General features: G+C 40.8%; 1 protein-coding gene across 1 annotated transcript in view; it reads right to left on the bottom strand.

Annotated features, from left to right (window-relative positions):
* The window catches only part of LOC140204096 (eukaryotic translation initiation factor 3 subunit E-A), a 210,396-nt gene that overhangs the window by 6,271 nt on the left and 182,216 nt on the right, over window positions 1-21,909 (bottom strand). The window contains exons 11-12 of the mRNA XM_072270472.1: window positions 13,790-13,892; window positions 4,543-4,677 (exon numbers count right to left, since the gene is read on the bottom strand). Coding sequence (XP_072126573.1) covers window positions 4,543-4,677; window positions 13,790-13,892 — 238 coding nt within the window. The remainder of the gene's footprint in view (window positions 1-4,542; window positions 4,678-13,789; window positions 13,893-21,909) is intronic.

Consider the following 21,909-nt stretch of genomic DNA (forward strand, 5'->3'; position numbering starts at 1 on the left):
GGTCCTAAGGTGGATAAGTCATCTGGACCAGTTGGATTACATCCCAGAATCCTGAGAGAGGTTGCTAAAGAGATAACAGATGCATTGGCCATGATCTTTCAAGAATCACTTTATTCTGGCATGGCCCCAAAGAACAGGAAGATTGGAAATGTCAATCCACTCTTTAAAAAGGGAGGAAGGCAAAAAAAAAGGAAATTATAGGCCAGTTAGCCTAACCTCAGTGGTTGGGAAAATGTTGGAGTCTATTATTAAAGATGAGGTTTCGGGTACTTGGAGATTAATGATAAAATAAATCAAAGTCACGGGGTTTTTGCAAAGGGAAATCTTGCCTGACAAATCTGTTAAGAGTTCTTTGAGGAAGTAACAAGCAGGGTGGATAAAGGAGAGGCAGTGGATGTCATTTACTTGGATTTTCAGAAGGCACTTGATGAGGGGCCACACATGAGGCTGCTGAACAAGATAAAATCCTATGGCACTACAGGAAAAATACTGGCATGGATAGCGGAATAGCGGAATGGCTGACAGGCAGGAAGCAGTGAGTGGGAGTAAAGGGGGCCTTTTCTGGTTGGCTGCCAGTGACTAGTGATGTTCCTCAGGGGTCAGTATTGGGACCACTTCTTTTCACATTGTTTGTCAATGATTTGGATAATGGAATTGATAGCAAAGTTTGTGGATGATACGAGGACAGGTGGAGGAGTAGGTAGTGCTGAGGAATCAATGCGATTGCAGCAGGACTTAGAAATTGGAAGAATGGGCAAAAAAAGATGGAAAACTGTGGGAAATGTATGATAATGCATTTTGGTAAAAGGAAGAATAGTGTAGACTATTATTTAAATGGGAGAAGGTTCAAACATCAGAGGTGCAGAGGGACTTAGCAGTTCTTGTGCAAGACTTCTAGAAGGTTAATTTACAGGTTGAGTCTGTGGTAAAGAAAGCAAATGCAATGTTGGGATTCATTTCAAGGAGAATAGAATATAAAAGCAAGGAGATAATACTGAAGCTTTATAAGACACTAGCCAGGCCACACTTGGGAGTACTGTGAACAGTTTTGGGCCTCATATCTCAGAAAGGACGTGTTGTCATTGGAGAGAGTCCAGAGGAGGTTCATGAGGATGATTCTGGGAATGAAAGGGTTAACATATGAGGAGTGTTTGGCAGCTTTGGGCCTGTACTCACTGGAATTTAGAAAAATGCCGGGGGGTGGGAGGAATCTTATTGAAACCTATCAAGTGTTGAAAGGACTAGATAGGGTGGGTGTGAAGAGGATGTTTCCTATGGTGGGGGTAGCCTGAACTACCTGAACTACAGGGCACAGCCTCAAAATTGAGGAGTGACCTTTTAGTACAGAGGTACAGAGGAATATTTTTAGCCAGAGAGTGGTGAATCTATGGAATGTTTTGCTACAGACTGCGGTGGAGGCTAAGTCCGTGGGTATATTTAAGACGGAAGTTGACAGTTTCCTGATTGGTCAGGGCATCAAGGGATATGGTATATGGGTTGAGTGAGATCCGGATTCAGCCATGATGAAATGGAGGAGCAGACTCAATGGGCTGATTGGCCTAATTCTGTTCCTGTGTCTTATTGTCTTATTGTCTTAAGTATTGGTCAGGGTAACCGGGAGAATGACTTGTACTTCGGAGGGGTCATGAGGTTCTTTATATACATTAAGAAGCACAAAGTGAAACATGAAATGCATGTTAAAACAAAAAAACCCACTCTACTCTGGCAGCTACAGAGGTTTGGCAGTGCTTTTCTGCTTGATCTTTAAAGGAGAGACAGAGTTCCAATACAAGGATCATTGGGATTTTCCCCCTCTTTCTTTAATTAGTAGTTCTAAAATTAAAATTCTGGTTGCCTGAACTTGTTTGGTGCTAGTCACTTCTTTTACTAAAAACTCCTTAGCCATTTTTGTTCAGCTTATAAGTTGAACAAAACTAATTATTCTCCACAAATGACATAAAAGCAGAAGGATATTTGTTACCTTAATCTGGCAAAGTTGTTAAAATCAATTATTTCCCACCAGTCATAGACCTAGCTAATCTAAAGGATTATTGGAAAAATGGAGCTGTGTGCTCTTTTAGAACTTAAAGGTATTCAGTATTAATTTAGCTAACTAAAAGAGAAGCAGCTCACAAAATCCCTTCATTATACCAGGGAAATAAAATAAAGACATCCTGTTCTTTTCTTTGACACATATTGAACATGGAATATTAGTTCAGGAAAACACCTCTCTGGACTTGAGCTAGTACTTACCTGACAGTTTGCAAACACAGGATTCAAAATAATCTCCAGTTTAAAACAGCAAAGCACTGCCAAAAATGTTAACTCTTCCCAATAAATAAGGCACAAAATATTATCTACATGATTGCTAGTGTAGATGGTTGTGTAAACAACAGAAATTTTCTCAAATTTGAAAAAATAAACTGCAAGCATGATGCACTGACCAAGGAAAAAATTCAGAAGAACTGGCAGAAGTCCTACAGATTCAATAACAGATTTAGTATCCTACAAATATTTCCTTCCTTCCAGATCGCAGCCTTTCATTGGCTGGTGGAGATGAAGAAAGGAGGATGGCTGCAGCGCAAGCTGCTTGGACAATGAACTGAGCATGCCCCCTTTGGCTGTACTGCGAAAATACGTGGCATAGAGTAATCCTCGGCACAGCTGGAGGTTGTTTTGTTGACTGCACAGCTTGTTCACATGCTTCCTCCTCTTAACCCAACCCCCCCCCCCCCCCCCAAGTCCCCCCATCCCAACTACATATTTCAGTCAGGATCAAGAACAATGAAAAAGAAAACAGCAGTCTGATACCAGTGTTTAATCACTCATGACCAATCCCCTATCTTCATGGCATGTAATCTTGCCACCACCCACCAGAATAGCTAAGCAAAGTTGCATGTGGATTCAGCTCTGGTGGTGGACAGATCAGAGATATTAATGTTTTTATTAATACCACGTAGAACAAATGTACACAACACAGTACTTGTTTCCAAAATTCCCTTTTAACACTTACCAGTCAAACTACACAAGACGTTTTCACTAATTCCCCAAAGCAGCCTACAGATGTTTTTTTCTATAGTCACTTATTTTAATTTTGCATTTTATAATCAATCACACTAAATTTAACCTTACATAATCATGAAGCTCAGTTTTGTTATTGGTTATTAAAAACAGATATACCATGGAATATCTGTCAACATGGCTGAAGGATGTACTGATTTCAACCCATCTGAAAAATCCCAAGATAAATCAGTGCAAGAAATTTACACAGCTTTTTTGCAAAGCCAAATAAACATGGGAAACAAGGTAATTTTTCTGGATGGGGGCAAAGGAGAAATGACTGGTTCCCAGTTCGATGTGTTATTCAAATATGGGTAAAAAAAAATAGACACCAATATATTTTACACAAATCAATGTGAAAGTTTTTGACAGTACAGCATACACATACCCTATAAGACTTTGCAATTTTGCCAAGCTGATTATGGATAAGGGAACATATGATGAATGCCTAAGATTCAGTTTAAGATAAAATATGTTGCATTAAAATTGTTTCCTTTTACAGTATTTTCTGAGTAAACTATATAAAAACTGTGCATGAAATACCAAATGGAAATGCAAACCAGTGGAAAGGAGACAATACTCACTGGAAAGAAATTTCTCGAAAACTTGTGGGGTAGTGAGGGAAGATTAGGTCATTACTTGCACTTGTTAGCTAGAAAAATATACCTTTTTCATCCCCATTTTATTTGGCTCTCATAATGGATCCTGCGATGAAACTGTGCGGATCTCGTGTTGATTTAACTAGGGACTTTTTAAAATGGGATGAAGTCAGTACAAGCTTTCAGCTGTATTGGCAGCTTTTCGATGACAAGTCTGTTTTTAATAAGGGCAGCTGCATGGAGCAACTAGTAGAGTTGCTGCCTTGCAGCTCCGATGATTCAGGTTCAATCCTGACCTCTGGTGCGGTCTGCATGGAGTTCACATGTTCTTCCCATGATTCCAGGTGCTCCAGATTCCTCCCACATCCCAAACAAGGACACTACAAATTGCTCCATTGCGTAGGTGAGTAGCAGTAATAGGGGGTAATAATATGAATGTGGGAAGAATAAAATGAGATTGCCATAAGTTTAGCTTTAGCTGCATGATGATCAGTATAGCCTCAACGGGATGAAGAACCTTGTTGTACAAGGCTTTGCTAAAATATATTTCATTCAGTGCCATTTATAAATGCAAAATTTATGTTGTTGCAATTTCTTCTTTATTACCTTTGCTCTAATTTCAAAGCGATTCAATTCAATCTGAAGTTGTAGTGACTATGGGTCACTTAATTACACATCATTTGCCATTTAAAACTTTTGTTTTGTGCTGTAGAACTAATGATAACTATATTATATCAATTTAAAATACTAAATTAATATTAAAGAACTGCCTTAAAGATTAGGTTTAATAATGAATAATTAAACAAACCTAGTCTAACACTGCATGGCCCTGAACATTCTAGCTCTTAGATTCTGTAAGACCACAGCAGTTCACATTGCTCACCTCAGTCCTGTTGTTTTGATTCATCTTTTTCTCAATGTTCATAGCCAGCATCTGACTCCGAAAAGAGAGGCTTTTTGTTTTCTCAATAACCTGTTGGTATGGTGAAACAGCATTGTTTCCCATGACGACATGTCCCTACAAAGAAAGAAATAGTTACCTCAACCACTGGAAAGAATTGCACACATCTGTAACTTGGAGTCAGTGGACTAAAATAGATCAAAGTTTATCAAGCAATGTAAATAATTAAGAAAGAATGGGAAATTCTCAGGTTACCAACACATTTGATATTTTCTCCATTTAAAGCAGAGATTGTTGAAGATGGAGGTGGTCAATGCCACGAATCATGGTCTTCCACACAACAATACAGACAGCTGTATCCTTTCAATACCTAATATGAGCCCATGAGTCATATTATCATCAACCCTGAATTATACCAGCTTTAATGCAGAAAGGTCATTGAGCTTCACTCAACATCAGAGCTGCAGCACTTAGAAAAAGCTTGTCAAGCATAAGTGGTGGCATTTCTGAACTAAAAACCTTCTAGGGTTAAAATGTTGAACTCATTCTTCAATTGGCAGAAGTACATACAATGAATTACAATTGGAGTAACAGCTCAGCCAGAGGGCAACTCTGAGAAATCGTACTACCAGTGTTAACACAAGACAACTACTTCATCAAAACCTAAAGCAGGCAAAACCAGCTGTCGCAGATTTCCTACTTATTAGTTCACAAGAAAAGTGCCTGACAATATTTGTTTGTTGAGGCTTTGGCCCTCTTGAATTTTCTAGTGAGTTGAGCTTTAGCAAAAGCAGACACTGTAGAGACTCTCATTACAAAAAGCTGTCAGCATATCAACCACTGGATACGGTTAGCTGAATATGAATATTCAACTTACAAAAGATTTTAAATTTGCATAAGATATGCAAGAGGTATTCAGCTCTGAAACGTTAACCTGCTCCAGCTTAATCAGGCTCTAGGAAAAAGTCAGCTTTAACATCAGTCAAAATCATCTGTTCATTACAACACCAGTCACTAACCTGGGAAACTGTATACATAATATATCCAGCACCAAATATGATGACTGAGCCCAAACAGTCCATGCGACATTCCATTCATGCCCCTTCCAACCTCTCTTATCAAAATCTATCAGCATTGTCTTCCTCCCTGCGGTGAACACAACTGCAACTGATTCCCATTATCCTACATCATCTTTGCTGTTTACTTTATCTGCACAAGTTCTATTCTCAGCTTCTGAAAAGCAGCTTTTCTCCAATCTGTTAGCTTGGCGTATTTACATTATTCTTGTCATTTCAAAACACTACATCATCATCATACTATGGTCACTAATAATTCAATGTCCCTATACATTTTATTCTCATTCTTTGTTATTAGCTCAATTTGAATTCTATTAGTTTGCACTTAATATCTATTTTATCTATTTATTTAGAGATACAGTGTGGAATAGGCCCTTCCAGCTCAATGAGCTGCACCGCCCAGCAACCCATCTATAAAAACATTAGCCTAATCACAAGGCAATTCACAATGACCAATTAACCTACTAACTGGGATGTCTTTGAATTGTGGGAGGAAAGCAGAACACCCACGGAAAATCCACTGAGTCATGGGGAGAATGTATAAATTTGTTACTGACTGCGCTGGAATTGAATTCTGAACTCTGAGCTGTAAGAGGGACGTGCTAACCTCTGCGCTACCATGGTGCCTGGTTCATAAAGAAGTCTTGCCCCTTTGTTGTTCAATTAACATCAGGGTGGTTGAAATCCCCTGTGATTATTCTATTTTTAAATTCATTTCCTGAATTTATTTTTTCTTTACCTCCCTTTCACTAGTAGATGGCCTGGTGGATCCACCAATTAGTGCAATCTCGCAAGTCACTCCCTCACCATCATTACATTTCCTGCTAATTTCAAGTCTTTGCCACTATAATTTCTGCTTGATCACAGGTCCCATGCAGTTCAGCTGAATCTGTGCTATTGGTCCTATTCCTTCCTGTTTTGGAACTAGTGTCAAGGTGCCATGAATATGAATCCCTCTGACACTTTAATCTTTCAGCTACAAATTAATTTGGTGATGTGAAGGTCTATACCAATTTACATGTTGAACCAATTAAAAAATTCTCATTCTTCTTTCTATCACTTCCTGCAAAACTCCACTCCACGTGGCTTCAATGGTTATCACTAATTCCAAATCCTGGAACTCTGGATGCATCTTCAACATATGGACTGGAAGAGTTGTGACGAGAGTACACATGAATTAAGATGTTAACTGTCCTGTGCTGGCACCAGTGGGATCAGCAGTTGGTCTGCCACCTGTCTTCAGGACAAAGAGAGATAAGGAAAACAATGGAGCAGCATTTGGAGATGTTAATTAAGGGACGGAAGGAGGGCTGTCAAGAGCAGCCCCCTCCTTTGAACTCTGAACTGTTTGAAGTGATGGACAGGCGATACCCCAGCAGGGGGATAAAAAGGGACAGGTTCGCTAAGTCAAGACACACACGACACCCCGAGGTAACGAGACCCTGGAAGCGGTGTATCTCCCACAAGTCGGTGGGAGGTTTTGGAGGGCTGGTCGCGGGACCAAGCCATAGACGCACAGGGTGGAAAGGTACGATCGGCGGGAACCTGGTGTGTGTCCGCCCTTGCCTGGGTGCCGGGTTCACCGCAGAGAAACGATTGTATCTGGAAACGGAGGGGTCATGGTCGGTGACCTCAGAAGACATCACAAAGGGCTCGCCCGAAAGCTGACTGCGAAGAATATCGAAGGTCTGTGTGGAAGCCATTTGAATATTCATTTGTTTTTGCTCTCTCTCTCCTTCCCACAACTGTCCACCTCCCACGACAGTGATTACTGTGAACTGAACTGAACTTTGCGTCACTTTGAAACTGGTCATTTACCCCTAGACGACGATAGAGCTTGATTGATCCTGTTAACCTAATTCTGTGTACATGTGTGTTTATCATTGCTGGACTGTTGCATTTATTATCCTTTTGATTAGAGTACTGTGTTGCTTGTTTCTTTAATAAAACCTTCTTAGTTCTAGTAATCCAGACTCCAACTGAGTGATCCATTTCTGCTGGATTGGCAACCCAGTTACGGGGTACGTAACAGAGTTCACAGCAGCTGCTGATCCCAACCTTCCTGAAGATATTGAGAGAGAGATGTTGTTTGATATTGTAGCGATGCTCACATCCCACAAGAATAAAATAATCAATGTTATTTATATACAAACCATACTCCCTGATCTTACCCAATTTTTAGCAAAATGAACTTGTTCATGGCTAATGAGCAAGCCAACAATCCATGGAATGTGTGGGCTAAAACACTTGGCCAAAATATTCCGATGGTAGTGTGAACCTTCAGGCTCAAGGGAGAGAGGGTGAGTATGTAGGTTTCAACTACAGATCGTCTTTCTATTTGGATTACAACGTTTCAAGTCTAGTGTTCTGATTGATTTCTAGCGTCTGGAGACAATGAGGAAATCAATGGTCTACTTGGTTCAGTCAGGAGCACCACATCATGAGGTTTTATATCGATCAATGCCAGATTTTTAAAAATCTTAGTGGTGTTCAGTCTGCCCATTAACGTGAGATGGACCCTCTAGCTTTAGGTATCAAGGCAGTTAATGGTCCTCTATTGGCCAGATGAAATAGCAGAAAGGCTGGCTGTGAATATCCACAGACAAGTTTCAGTCTACAGTGTGCCATAACCCATCTCATCAAAGCTTACTCCTTGAAAGAGAATTTATTAGGCTCTGTTTAATGCCCCATGGCTTAGCGTCACAAAGCACTATACAGGTGGTCCCCATTTTCCGAACGTTCGCTTTACACCTCGTTGTTACGAAAGACCTACATTAGTTACCTATTTTCGCGAACAGAAGGTGTCTTCACTGTTACGAAAAAAGGCAGCACGCGCCCAAACAGCCAAGCTCTCCCCCCGGAACTGCATTCTAGCCGGCATGCTTAAACACATGCTTTATCTTGATTTATTTTGTGCATCCGTTAGCAAGATGAGTTCTAAGGTATCGGAAAAGCCTAAAAGAGCTCGTAAGGGTGTTATACTTAGCGTAAAACTAGACATAATTAAGCGTTTCGATCGTGGTGAACGAAGTAAGGACTTTGTCCGTGCATTGAACTTGCCTGCATCCACCATTTGCACTATTTATATGCAGAGAGAAAGAATTTTGAAAGCTGCCGATGTTACTGTTGGTTCTGCTCGTAGCAAAGTGGTCTCTCTTAGTCGGCATCCAATAATGGATAAAATGGGAAGTCTATTGCTTGAGTGGATTGATGGGTGAACAAAGCGTGGTGTTCCGTTAAGTTTTCTTATACTTAAGGAGAAATCAGTCAGTCTTTTTAATAAGCTGAAACAGAAAACACTGGAAGATGGTGATGAAAGTGTTGCGAAAGTGGAATTTAAAGGAATTCATGAGTGGTTTGGTTGGTTTCTGAGGCGAGGGCACCTTCATAGTTTAAGCCAGTGGTCCCCAACCACCGGGCCGCGGACCGGTACCGGGCCGCAAAGCATGTGCTACCGGTCTGTGAGGAAACGATATGATATGGCGATATGAGTCAGCGGCACCTTTCCTCATTCCCTGTCACACCCACTGTTGAGCTTGAACGCACGCGAGCTCATTAACCGCGCATCATCCATGTCAGCGCGGGACGGAGATCAATTCCTCGAGCTTGCAAATGTCGGTGGGCTGAAAAGTATGTTTGACATAACATCTCTGCTGGCATTCCGGATCAAAGTCAAGGCTAAATATCCTGAGATAGCCACGAAAGTACTGAAAACATTGCTTCCATTTCCAACATACCTCTGCAGTGAATGCAACAAAAATTAAATTGCGGAATATACTGGACATAAGGAACCCCCTTCGAGTATCGCTGTCTCCCATAACCCCTTGATGGGACCGTCTTGTTGCAGGGAAACAAGCCCAGGGCTCCCACTGATTCAGCAATATTGGTGTGTTGCAATGATTTTATGTGTTCATACGGGGAAAATATGTTCTGTGTGTTTAATATCCAAATGTTACTTAAAATGTTATGATGCTATTGACTTATAAGTGACTTATATAACCATATAACAATTACAGCACGGAAACAGGCCATCTCTGCCCTTCTAGTCCATGCCGAACGCTACTCTCACCTAGTCCCACCGACCTGCACTCAACCCATAACGCTCCATTCCTTTCCAATCCATATACCTATCCAATTTTTCTTTAAATGATAATATCAAACCTGCCTCTACCACTTCTACTGGAAGTTCGTTCAACACTTACTTCAAGCTCCCCTGTCCTCCCCTGATAATTGACTTATCACTCTTATTCATGCAAGGAAAATATGTGCTGTGTGTTTAATAATAAATTTGTTAGATAAACTCTTTTAGAAACGAAATTGAGTGTATTAGCCACTTATCACCTATATTCCGGTCGTGATTACCCCCCCTCCCCCACCCCCGAACAGAATTGCCAAAAACGATTTGTAGAAAAAAAATCAGCACATACACACGTGCACTGGTGCCCGGCAAGGCTTCATGGTCATTGTAGTCTCTCTGGGTAAACACAATGTATTTGACTGCTACTCTTGTCCGTTGGCAACCCTACACCCTCCCCCCCCCCGCCCCCCCGGGTTGGCCGGTCTGCAAGAATATTGTCAATATTAAACCGGTCCGCAGTGCAAAAAAGGTTGGGGACCCCTGGTTTAAGCAGTGGTCCCCAACCTCCAGGCCACGGACTGATACATTGTCGCGAAGGCTGCAGTGGTGCAGCAGTAGTCGGGACGCACCCAGCACATCTTTAAGAAAAAAGCCGAAATAAACAAGCTAATTAATTAGGTGCCGCCTGGCACATAAATGTCAGCCCAGATCAGAGGCGAATGCCGACTGCATCAGGTGGTTATTTATATAAGCAAGTGTTTGACAAAACTGCAATTTATTGGAGTCTTCCCGATTCCAGTAAGTGAAACTACACTGTACATACATTATTTCTACTTTATATAGGCTGTGTATTTTTATGTGTTATTTGGTATGATTTGGCAGCTTCATAGCTTAAAGGTTACCGGAGAGAGTGTTTCTGTCGAGAGTGCTTCTGCAAGATTTTCGCTGCGCTAGACAGTGCTGCAGAAAAGTATTTCTACTTTATATAAGCTGTGTATTTATCATATCATTCCTGCTTTTACTATATGTTTCTGTTATTTTAGATTTTATGCGTTACTTGGCATGATTTGGTACGTTATTTTTGAGTCTGCGAACGCTCACAAAATTTTCCCATATAAATAAATGGTAATTGCGTCTTCACTTTACGACATTCCGGCTTACGAACCGTTTCATAGGAACGCTCTACCTTCGGATGGCGGGGGAAACCTGTATACTTAAAACTGTACAGGTTTCCCCCGCTATCCGAAGGTAGAGCGTTCCTATGAAACGGTTCGTAAGCCGGAATGTCATAAAGTGAAGAAGCAATTACCATTTATTTATATGGGAAAATTTTGTGAGCGTTCGCAGACTCAAAAATAACCTACCAAATCATGCCAAATAACGCATAAAACCTAACATAACAGTAACATATAGTAAAAGCAGGAATGATATGATAAATACACAGCTTATATAAAGTAGAAATACTTTTCTACAATCAATGCCTGAACTGTTCTCTGTAACGAAAATCTCACGCAAGCGCTGTCAGCAAAAACATGGCGCAAGCACTCTCCGGTAACCTTTGAGCTATGAAGATCCCAAATCATACCAAGTAACACGTAAAAAATACACAGCCGATATAAAGTAGAAATAATGTATGTACAGTGTAGTATCACTTACTGGAATTGGGAAAGCACAGAGCACACTGATGATGGTGTGTTAGACTGAGTCGTCGGAGTTTGGGTGGTGCAGTGGCCCCCACCCTCCGGGCAGCGAACCGATACCGATCCACAGAGAATGCAGAGGTACAGCGGTAGCCGGGAGGCACACAGCACATCTTGAAGAAAAAAGCCGAAATAAACATGCTAATTAATTAGGTGCCGCTCGGCATGTAATTGTCGGCCCAGATCAGTGCCGATTGCATCGTCTCTGATCTGGGCCAACAATTACGTGTCGGGCGGCACCTAATTAATTAGCATGTTTATTTCGGCTTTTTTCTTAAAGGTGTGCTGTGTGTCTCCTGGCTACTGCTGCATTCTCCGCAAATCGGTATCTGTCCGCAGCCCAGGGGCTGGGGTGGTGGGACACTGGGGTGTCATCTCGCAGTCTATTTCCATTCGAGCAGGCAGCTCATCTTCTCCTATGACTGCCCGCCTCGATGTCGAAGGTCGAGGTTCGTCTGCTGTGGCTGATGTGGAAGGCTTGCTTGACTGCTGAACCTCGCGCATTTTTCTATCATACAGTTCTTTGTAAGCACTCAAACCATCCTGCAAATATACCCTAAACCGACGTACCCTTTCAAAATTAAAGTCGTACTTTATCATTACTCATCCAGTTTTGATTGTTATCCTTTCCTCTTCCAATTGCATCAGCTCTTCATCTATCAGTTCTTGGTCATGGGATGCCAAAACCTCTTCAACATCATCTTCGTCAGCTTCCACAAGCCAAACTCACGTTGTCCTTACTTCATTCACCACGATCAAAACGCTTAATTATGTCTAGTTTTACGCTAAGTGTAACACCCTTACGAGCTCTTTCAGGCTTTTCCGATACCATAGAACTCATCTTGCTAACGACTGCTCACAGACACGTGTTTAAGCAATGCCGGCAAGAATGCAGTTCCGAATCCAGGAGAGAGTGGCTGCTCAGGGCGCACGCTGCCTTTTATCACGCACTGCTTTTTTCATAACAGTGAAAACACCTTCTGTTAGCGAAAACAGGGTACTAATGTGGGTCCTTCGTAACAGTGAGGTTTTGGAAAGTGAACGTTCGAAAAGTGGGGACACCTGTACTTATTATTGCCGTGTAGACAAATTCAGCAGCCCACATGGTGCACGCAAGCTCCTGCAAAATGTAGTAATGTACATGGCAAGGGCACTGTTTTGGGGCTTAATTATAAATTTTGACCAGGTATCCAGTCAGCTCCCTACTTTTCAAATGTTTACCCGATTTCAAGAATGATGGTCTTAGATTACAGGCTCACCTAAAAGAATTGCACTTGAAGAGATGCAGCATTCTTTCAGTATTGCACTGAAGTCTATACGAAGTCTTGGCTTGGATTAATTGCTCAGTATGGATTGAACCCATGCACATTTAGTCAGTCTATTACATTAACTTATAGGTTCCAACTCTTGAACTGAAATCTGAAATTTCTTTTAGTACATCTCGCAAACTTATTTTTCATCAAGTTAACTTGGTGGCACTGCCATTAACGCTTCAAGTACTATCCTGATTTATGTTTTATATTTGTTACATGAACTATTAAGTTAAACTCCTTATAAGGCCTGAAGAAGCAGTTGAACCAAAGACAGTTATCAATTAAAAACACAAAAAATGCAACCACATTGTGTTTGTAGAAGTAGAGAGCATTTAGAGATCATATAAAGATGTGTGATTAGGGATAACTAACCATGAACAGTGAAAGAATGGCTTGCTTTCTGTGAGGAGTCACTGTAAACAGAAAGCCAGAAGACAGCTGGTTTATTGGATAGTTATAGCAGTTGGAAAGTAAAGAGGTTTTCGCCACAATTTTTTTCATTAGGTAATTGCAAGTTTAAGTAGGTAGGGCAGCATGGTAGCATAAAGGGTGCACAGCAGTGTAATGGGCAGCACAGTAGCGCAAGTGCAGCATGGTAGTGTAGCAGTGGGCGTAACACTTTGGAGCACCAGCTGTAAAATTGGGGTTCAATTCCTGTTGTTTATGAGGACTTTGTACGTTCTTCCCACGGGTCTCTCCTGGGTGCTCCGTTTTCCTCCCACATTCCAAAGACACTTGCGGCTGTTTCGATGGACATGTGACAGATAAAGCTCATCTTTAAGTTGGTTATTCCATAAATAGCTTGCCCAACTTTCCTTTCAGTAAAAAAGTTACATAAAAATTATCAAAAACTATACAAATGTGATATGCTTCCACAGAACAATGAGGCCATCTAGATATTGCATACTACTGTTGTATAGTTTGAAAAGGAGACAACTTGATACTAACCAATGAATTCCCCAAGCCTCCACCTCCTTGTTTCACAATAAGACTCAAAATCCACTTGAATGGATTTGCTTTTGAAGCAAACCAACAAAACAACATTTTCAGAGACCCACTTACCAGTTTGGAATCTATTTTCGCATCCAACCTGGCATTTCGAATCAAGTTGACAATCCATCGCTCTGCTTCTTCAGGAGTCATATTCAGCTTCTCTGCAAGCATGCTGAAACAAGGAGAAAGGAGAGTCTTTACAACAAGGCAATTTGATCATTTACATCTCTGAACAAGCTGCAAGAGTCTTATAAATTGTCTTCAGATGTGGTAAAGTGACCAGCCTTTAGCAGTAGGAAGGACAGAATCCACAGCACAGCAATGAATAGGCTTTAAATCTGGTTGCAACAACTGTTAACTATAGCAGGAACAAAAACCAAACTTGTGATTTATTACATGATTTGTAACTGCAGATTTAAAAGAAAGAAAGTTCCTAACCAACATTTAACTCTACAGTTTTACTAGTAGATCAGCACTTTTGTAACTGCAATGTATCATTTGACTATGTTATCCAAACCATACATAATCTAAACCATTTACCAGCACATCAGGACCAGGGATATTTTGTTTAAAGCAAGTTGGAAACAGTTGAAAAATTACAGCAATTTTAAAAGAAGGGAGGCAATGACAGGTGGAAGGAAATAATTTTATCAGTGTGTACAAATAAATACGAACTGGGTCTGAATGGAATAGACATTGACATTTGTCACATTGACACAGTGAAAGTGGTAGGGGAGGTACCATTGTGCTTGTCAGTAGGGTCAACATCACTCCTCAGAACAATCCTAGTAAACAAAGTGAGATATTCAGATATCAGTATGTCAACATTGACTTAATACAGTCAAGCTCCGCTCTCTCAGATCTGAGAAAACCGGTGTGGGGATTGCAGTAAATAATTTAGGTTTGGCCAAAATAACAGACGCGAGAAAATTATCAGTTGCTCTGCATGTTATCGAACTGTGGGTCAGACAATCAGCATTTGAGAACAGAGGATGCAACTGAAGGCACTTGGGACAGTAGCTCATAAAGAATGGAAGTGGATTTGTGTACCTATGTGGTGAATCCAAGATCATTCTGCAGTCTTACACTACTGGGCAGTGTTAATGTTTTCTATACAGTGATAATGACAGTGTCACCAACTTCCCAAGAAGCCTCCTCTAGAACCTTCATCAAAATTTGTAGTTGCCTGAGCTATTCATGTTCCTTAAATCCTTGCTTTTTGTTCAGAGTCCTAAGTTGGCAAATTCAAAACCGAGAATTCAGTTCTAAACCTTAAGTAGGAGGTGGAGGTAAATCTTATAAAATTCTATGGAACTGCTTTCAAGGGAGAAGAGCTAGATGTAAACAGATTAACCAGTATTTGTAGTAGCAACATAGTTGGTTGATACATTTCTTATTTCATAGCTTTGGGACTTTGATGCTCAGAAAGGTGTTGAATGAGACTTTTCACCATTTTGATCTTCTGTGAAAGTAGTCCTAGAAAATCTTTACAATCAATTTCCTGTGCAGATGAACATGGTCCTTAATTTCTTTCTGATTTTAACCTTACCTGCAATGCCCAAAACTTGCCACAGAACTCTTTGGAGAAACTATATTGCATCACAAATTTCCTGTCACTTTGCTGCTGCTGAACTCCATGCCACTTCTAACTCAAAATCCATGTCAATAATGTCAAAAGCCACATTAATAATAAAAATTCAGCTTCAGTACAGGAACAAAGAGCTTCTGGATTTAGGTTTGGCCTATTCTATTGATATGAGGCTGTAAGAATGGGAGGACCTTTACTTGAAGGAGACCAAAACTACAACAACTGTTGGAGTCATATACAAGTGTTAGAAAATTATTTCAAATTGCACTGGGAAAGTTGAAGAATGGGGAAATGCAAATGTACTTGAGGCTTTTTATCATTTTGATGAAGCCCTGAGTGTTTGCTCATTATTGCATAGTGCCTTGAAAAAATATTCAGCCCCCTACAACCACTTTAGCATTTTTTGTCTCATTTTCTAAATCTAAAATATACTGAAATAGTATTTTTGAGCTAATCTACTAAACATTATGCATCATGTCAAACCAAAAGAAAAATTTCACAACCTGTCAAAAATCTACTAAAAAATTATAAACCACAATTGTGCGGCAGAAAAAGTATTTGTTCCCTTTGCAATTACTATGCTAACTTTCCTCAGGTTCAATACTGTATATTACCTTACCAACTCACCCAATTTGTTCATGTAGAAAATTGGAGGATCACCTGTTTTCAATTAATTCATAAGTATAAATAACCCTCTTTCTGTAAGATCCAAGTATGGTAGATTTTCAAGAGACCAAACCAAAATGAAGATAAAAGAGCATTTGCGACACGTCAGGGAAATGATAATAGAGAAGGACAATTTTGGAGAAGAGTACAAGGCCATCTCAAAGGCACTGAACATACTTAGGAGTTCAGTGTAGTTCATCTTGAAAAAGTGGAAAGAGTATGAAAACATAGCCACATTGCATAGGTTAGGCCGCCCCTCTAAACTTAGTCGCCACAGAAGAATGGTACTTATAAGAGAGGTTACTGTGATGCCAACAGTCACTCTGAGTGTGCTGCAGAAGTCAGAGGCTGCAAATGAAGATGTTCATGGTTCCATAATCTCTAAGGCCTTGCACAAAAAGGGCTCTTATGGAAGAGTGGCAAAGCAGTAGCTCTGGCTTAAAAAAAAACATATTCTTGCCCGTAAAACACTTTGCAAAGTGTCACTCAGAAGATAAGGTAAAGATGGCACATGGATGATAAGGGTATGGAGAACTATGGTCCGGGTGCAGGTCAACGGGAGTAGGCAGATTAAATGGCTCGGCATGGATTAGATGAGCTGAAGGGCCTGTTTCTGTGCTATACTTTTCAATGTGGAAGAAAGATAAGTTTAAAATGGAACTTTTTGGCCTTAACACTAAGCGGTACATGTGGCATAAATCTAATACTGTACATCAGCCAGGTAACACAGTCTCTATTGTAAAGTATGGTGGAGGTAGCATCATGCTGCAGGGAATGGAAATCTGGTCAGGATTGATGGGAAGATGAATGCTGGTAGACATAGAAAGATCCTGGATAAAAATCTGTTAGCCTCTGTCAGAAAGCTTAACCTAGGAAGGCAGTTTCCCTTTCAGCAAGACAATGACCCAAAGCACACTGCCAGAGCAACCATGGAGTGGCTTCACATGAAAAACAATTGTTTCTTTGAGAGGCCCAGTCAGACCTAACATTATCCCAATCAAATATCTCTGGCAAGAGCGCAAGATTGCTGTCCCCTGTTACTCCTCAACCAATGAGGCACAGCTTGAGCAATCTTGCAAGGAGGAATGGGCAAATCTTGCTCCATCATGCAGTGCAAAGCTACAAAAGACTTACCAAAAAGACCACTGGCTGTAAAAGCTGCAAAAGGTGGTTCAACTAAGTACTGAACAAAGGGGGATGAATACTTCTAAACTGCTAACATTTCAGTTTTAAAATTTTTAGTTTTTCATGCTTTATAATTTTCCGTTTCTTCGGCTCCACTGTGAAAAAAATGAGCATGTAATTCACAAATAAAAATTCTAAAATGAAATAGATCAAAATCCCTGGTCAAGACACTGTTTATCATCCAATGCAACAGAATGCCAGAATTACAAAACTCACCTGCCCAAATTTTTACAGCACAATACCTGACGTTTGATGTGGAGTTTGCAATCTCTCCACAACTATGCACTTCTGTTATACTGTATGTTAGTGGCACACCAACAAACCACAACAAAAATCAGACATACAAGATGCTCAGATTAGTACTTTGTTAACCTGAAGAACAAATTCTGAAATGGCAGCTCAAAGAGATTCTGAGGGTTTGCAAACATGGTATGTAGCACTCAGTGTCAAGACTAGACCTCAGCTCAGATTCCAGACTTGTCTCAACTATTCTCCCTACCTTCAACGAGGAACATCTAAGATGCTCTACTTTTGACTAAGAATCACAAGCATAGATGTCATTACTTGTGTCTTTTCAATAAACCCAATGCATTTCCTGCTGCTCTGTAGCTAGTTTCAGAGCCCCATGAATCCTCGCCTATCAACACTACAGGTCTCAACCAACTGCTGGCATTTTCCTCAGCAGCCTGAGTCTACCTGGCAGTAAATAGCATGCTGTAAACCCTCAGGCCAAAATATCTGCAGCTTCCCATCACTTCTTGCAATTAAATTTCTTCAAAAGCCAACTCACCACAATTAACTGTCTTCAACACAGTAAAGGCAATTATAAATGGTCTTTATGCTTTAAAGACAAACATTTGAATTTTTTAAGACTACACTTAGAATACAGAAAAGTACAGGCCTTTGACCTTTGTACTGTGCTGACTGTGTCCACCTTTTAACCTACTCCAAGATCATAGCCCTCCATTTTTTTCTTTCAAAAATGTATCTGTACCAGAGTCCCTTAAACGCCCTAAATGTATCTGCCTCTACCACCACCTCTGGCATCATGATTCATGCACCCACCACTCCGTGGGTAAAAAAAAACATTTTGGTTACCCGCCCCTCCCCCCGAACACTTCCCTCCAATCACCTTAAAATAAACTCTCTCATATTAGCCTATTAGCTGTTTCTGCCCTGGGCAGATGTCCACTCTATCAATGCCTCCTATCATCTTCAAGTCACTTCTCATCCTCCTGTGCTCCAAGGAGAGAAGTCCTACTTCATTCAACCTTTCCTCATAATTCATGCTTACTAATCCAGACAACAGCCTGGGAAATCTTTCTAAAGTTTCAACATTTTTCCTAAAATGAGGTGACCAGAAATCAACAAAATCCTCAAAGTGTGGTCTAACAAAAATGTTATACAGCTAATATCTCACAGCTCTTGAACTCAGTCCAATGACCAACATGCCATACGCCTTCTTAATCACCCTATTGACAGCAACTTTAAGAGATCTATGGACATGGACCCCAAGGTACATGCCACATATTCATGTGCCACACTATCCTATTCTTACCCTCAATTGTGCTTGGTCAAAGCAGCTACCTAAAGATTGCTATCCTTGGGGTCCTGCTTCTTAGCTTCCTACCCAGCTCCCTAAGTTCGATCTTCAGGACCTCATCTTTTTCCTACCAATGCATACGATGACTTCTGGCAGCTCACCCTCCCCTTTAAGAATACTGTAGACCGAATATGAGACCTCCCTGACCCTGACACCTGGGAGATAACATACCATCTAGGAGTCTCTTTCACATTGACAGAATCTCCAATTTGTTCCCCTAGCTATAGAAACCCCTATCACTCCTGCTCTCCTCTTCTCCCCCATTCTCTTCTGAGACACAGAGCCAAACTCAGTGCCAGAGATCTGGTGGTTACAGCTTTCAGTAGGCTGTACCTCTCAACAGTACCCAAAGCAGTATACTTGTTATTAAGGGAACAGCCACAGGGATACTCTTCATTGTTTGTCTATTCTCTTTGCCTGTCTTGATAGTCACCTAGTTACCTATCTCTTGTAACTTAGGTGTGACTACTTACTTGTAGTTCCTATATATTAATTCCTCATTCTCCCAGATGAACCGTTTGTCATCCAACTCCAGTTCTCACAGATGTATTAATCACTGGGGGTCTCCCAGGTCTCCTACATCTTGCAAGAGGAGCACACCACTGTTCTGGGATTTATTTGCACTCTTCTAAGTAAACAGTAATAAAAAAAAATTAGAAACTTGATAGAAATCTCAACTCTTCTCACCAAAGCCTCAGTTCCCCACTAACTCTGTCCACTCACACTAGGGCTGCTCCCACAATTATATATGAACAAAGCTCTATGATAGGCCCCACTTTTGAAAATAATCGCATATTTGCACAAACACTAACTCAGGGTACTCCCCGTTCGTCCCTCACCTAACATCACTCACAAATAAGATAATTATTTTCTTATGTTGAAATACAAGCCCACAAGAAAACACCTATTGGTATAATCAACCATATAGTACATGGACATGAGCACGTATACACATATACCCAATACCACCATGGAATCTCTTACAAAAGAAATCCCAGTGACAATAAGGGATAGAAATAAAACAAAGGAAAACTCTCCAACTTAAGGATAACAATGAACATGCAAAGATTCACTTAATTCACCAAACTTCTTCACAGGACAGAATCTGCACCAAACGTAGCCATACTCAAGGAGAAGAGGAAAAGTGCCTTAAAATTTATTTCTACTTTTGCTGAAGCATAATGCATACCCTGTGGTCTACCAATAATGGATAAGAGTAGGCCATTTTAGACTATAGACACACTATGTGGATTAGAATAATGTAAGCCCAATTTATCAAACCTGAAAAACAAAGCCTGAAGTCTTTCTCTTTTTAACCTCTTCCAGGGTCACTTACAGTGGCATGCAAAAGTTTGGGCACCTCTGGTCAAAATCTCTGTTACTGTGAATAGCTAAATGAGTAGGAAAGGTTTTCTTCTGATGACTCTTCCATGAAGGTCATATTTGTGCAGGTGTCGCTACACAGTAGAACAGTGCACCACCACTCCAGAGTCTGCTAAATCTTCCATAAGGTCTTTTGCAGTCAAACGAGGGTTTTGACTTGCCTTTCTAGCAATCTCACAAGCAGTTCTCTCGGTCTTCCAGACCTCAACTTGACCTCCACCGTTCCTGTTAACTGCCATTTCTTAATTACATTATGAACTGAGAAAATGGCTACCTGAAAATGCTTTGCTATCTTCTTATAGCCTTCTCCTGCTTTGTGGGCATCATTTATTTTAATTTTCAGAGTGCTAGGCAGCTGTTTAGAGGAGCCCATGGCTGCTGATTGTTGGGGCAAGGTTTGAAGAGTTATGGTATTTATAAAGCTTTGAAGTTTGCATCACCTGGCCTTTCCTAATGATGACTGTGAACAAACCATAGCCCTAACAAGCTAATTAAGGTCTGAGACCTTGGTAAAAGTTATCTGAGAGCTCAGATCTCTTGGGGTGCCCAAACTTTTGCATGGTGCTCTTTTCCTTTTTTTTCACTCTAAAATTGTACCAAACAAAAATAATACACTAATCTTGCTTAAAACGTTGAAAAGAATGTTTCATCTTTAACTTTATGACTTTTGGAGATCAGTTCATCTTCTACTCCCTTAACTATTCACAGTAACAGAAATTTTGACCGGGGTACCCAAACTTTTGCATGCCACTGTATCTCACCAACTTGCTCTAACAGTGATGATGATACCACACCATGAATTAACTTGGCTGCAAAGCACTTTAGGACATGCTGAGGACATTAAGGCATAGTGCCTCCTTCCAATGCCTCGGCTAGAGAATAAATGAACAAGTTGTTAGAGAAATATTTCAGCCTTGTTTCCCATAAAATAATCTTTCAACAGTTGCAAAATAGCACTAATTTGCAAGGAGCAGGAGAAGATGGTGGCGCGACACAGCACGTGCAGCCTCTCCAGTGATGAATATCTGTTATCTGTCAAGTAGGATGCTGTGCACAATTCTGATTTGATGGAGGCAGATGAGAGAGCACGGAGGAACATCTGGTGAAACTTCTGAAATGCCTGTTTCGCTGCCGCCGCTACTGTGTGATCTGAAATCTCTGGAGGGGAAGGCCCCGAATCTTCGGCTTTGCTTGTTGCTCGGCGGCCAGGGGCGGGGTCGAAGTGCTCGGCAGAGATGGTGCTCCGTGTCGGAGGGCTGGTCGGAGGCTTGAAGTTTTCGGACGGACTCAGAGTCGGACTGTGGTCGAGTGCTTCCAGGATGCTGCATCGGCAAGTTTGCGGCGCTGGAAGCTCCTGGCAGGGAGAGTTTCTCCCTTCTACCGTCTACATGAGGTGTTGGGGCTATCGGGATTTAGAGACTTTTTGTTTACCGTGCCCATGGTCTGCTCTAATCAAATTACGGTATTGCTTTGCACTGTTGTAACTATATGTTATAATTATGTGGTCTTTGTCTTTGTCTGTCTTGTGTTTCTGTGATATCATACTGGAGGACCATTGTATCATTTTTTAATGCATGCATTTCTAAATGACAATAAACGAGGACTGAGTGTCCCCATAATCTAATCTAATCTAATCTAATCTAATCTAATTTTCTTTAAGGAGCGTTCTAGTTTTTGGGAATGTTAAAAGGAGTGTTATAAAACTTAACTGGCAAGAGCTTGCTAGTGAATTATACACAGGCTCTGCACAAATAAAAAGCAGTG

This window comes from Mobula birostris, chromosome 1 (genome assembly GCF_030028105.1).
Source record: "Mobula birostris isolate sMobBir1 chromosome 1, sMobBir1.hap1, whole genome shotgun sequence".
Taxonomy (NCBI): Eukaryota; Metazoa; Chordata; class Chondrichthyes; order Myliobatiformes; family Myliobatidae; genus Mobula; species Mobula birostris.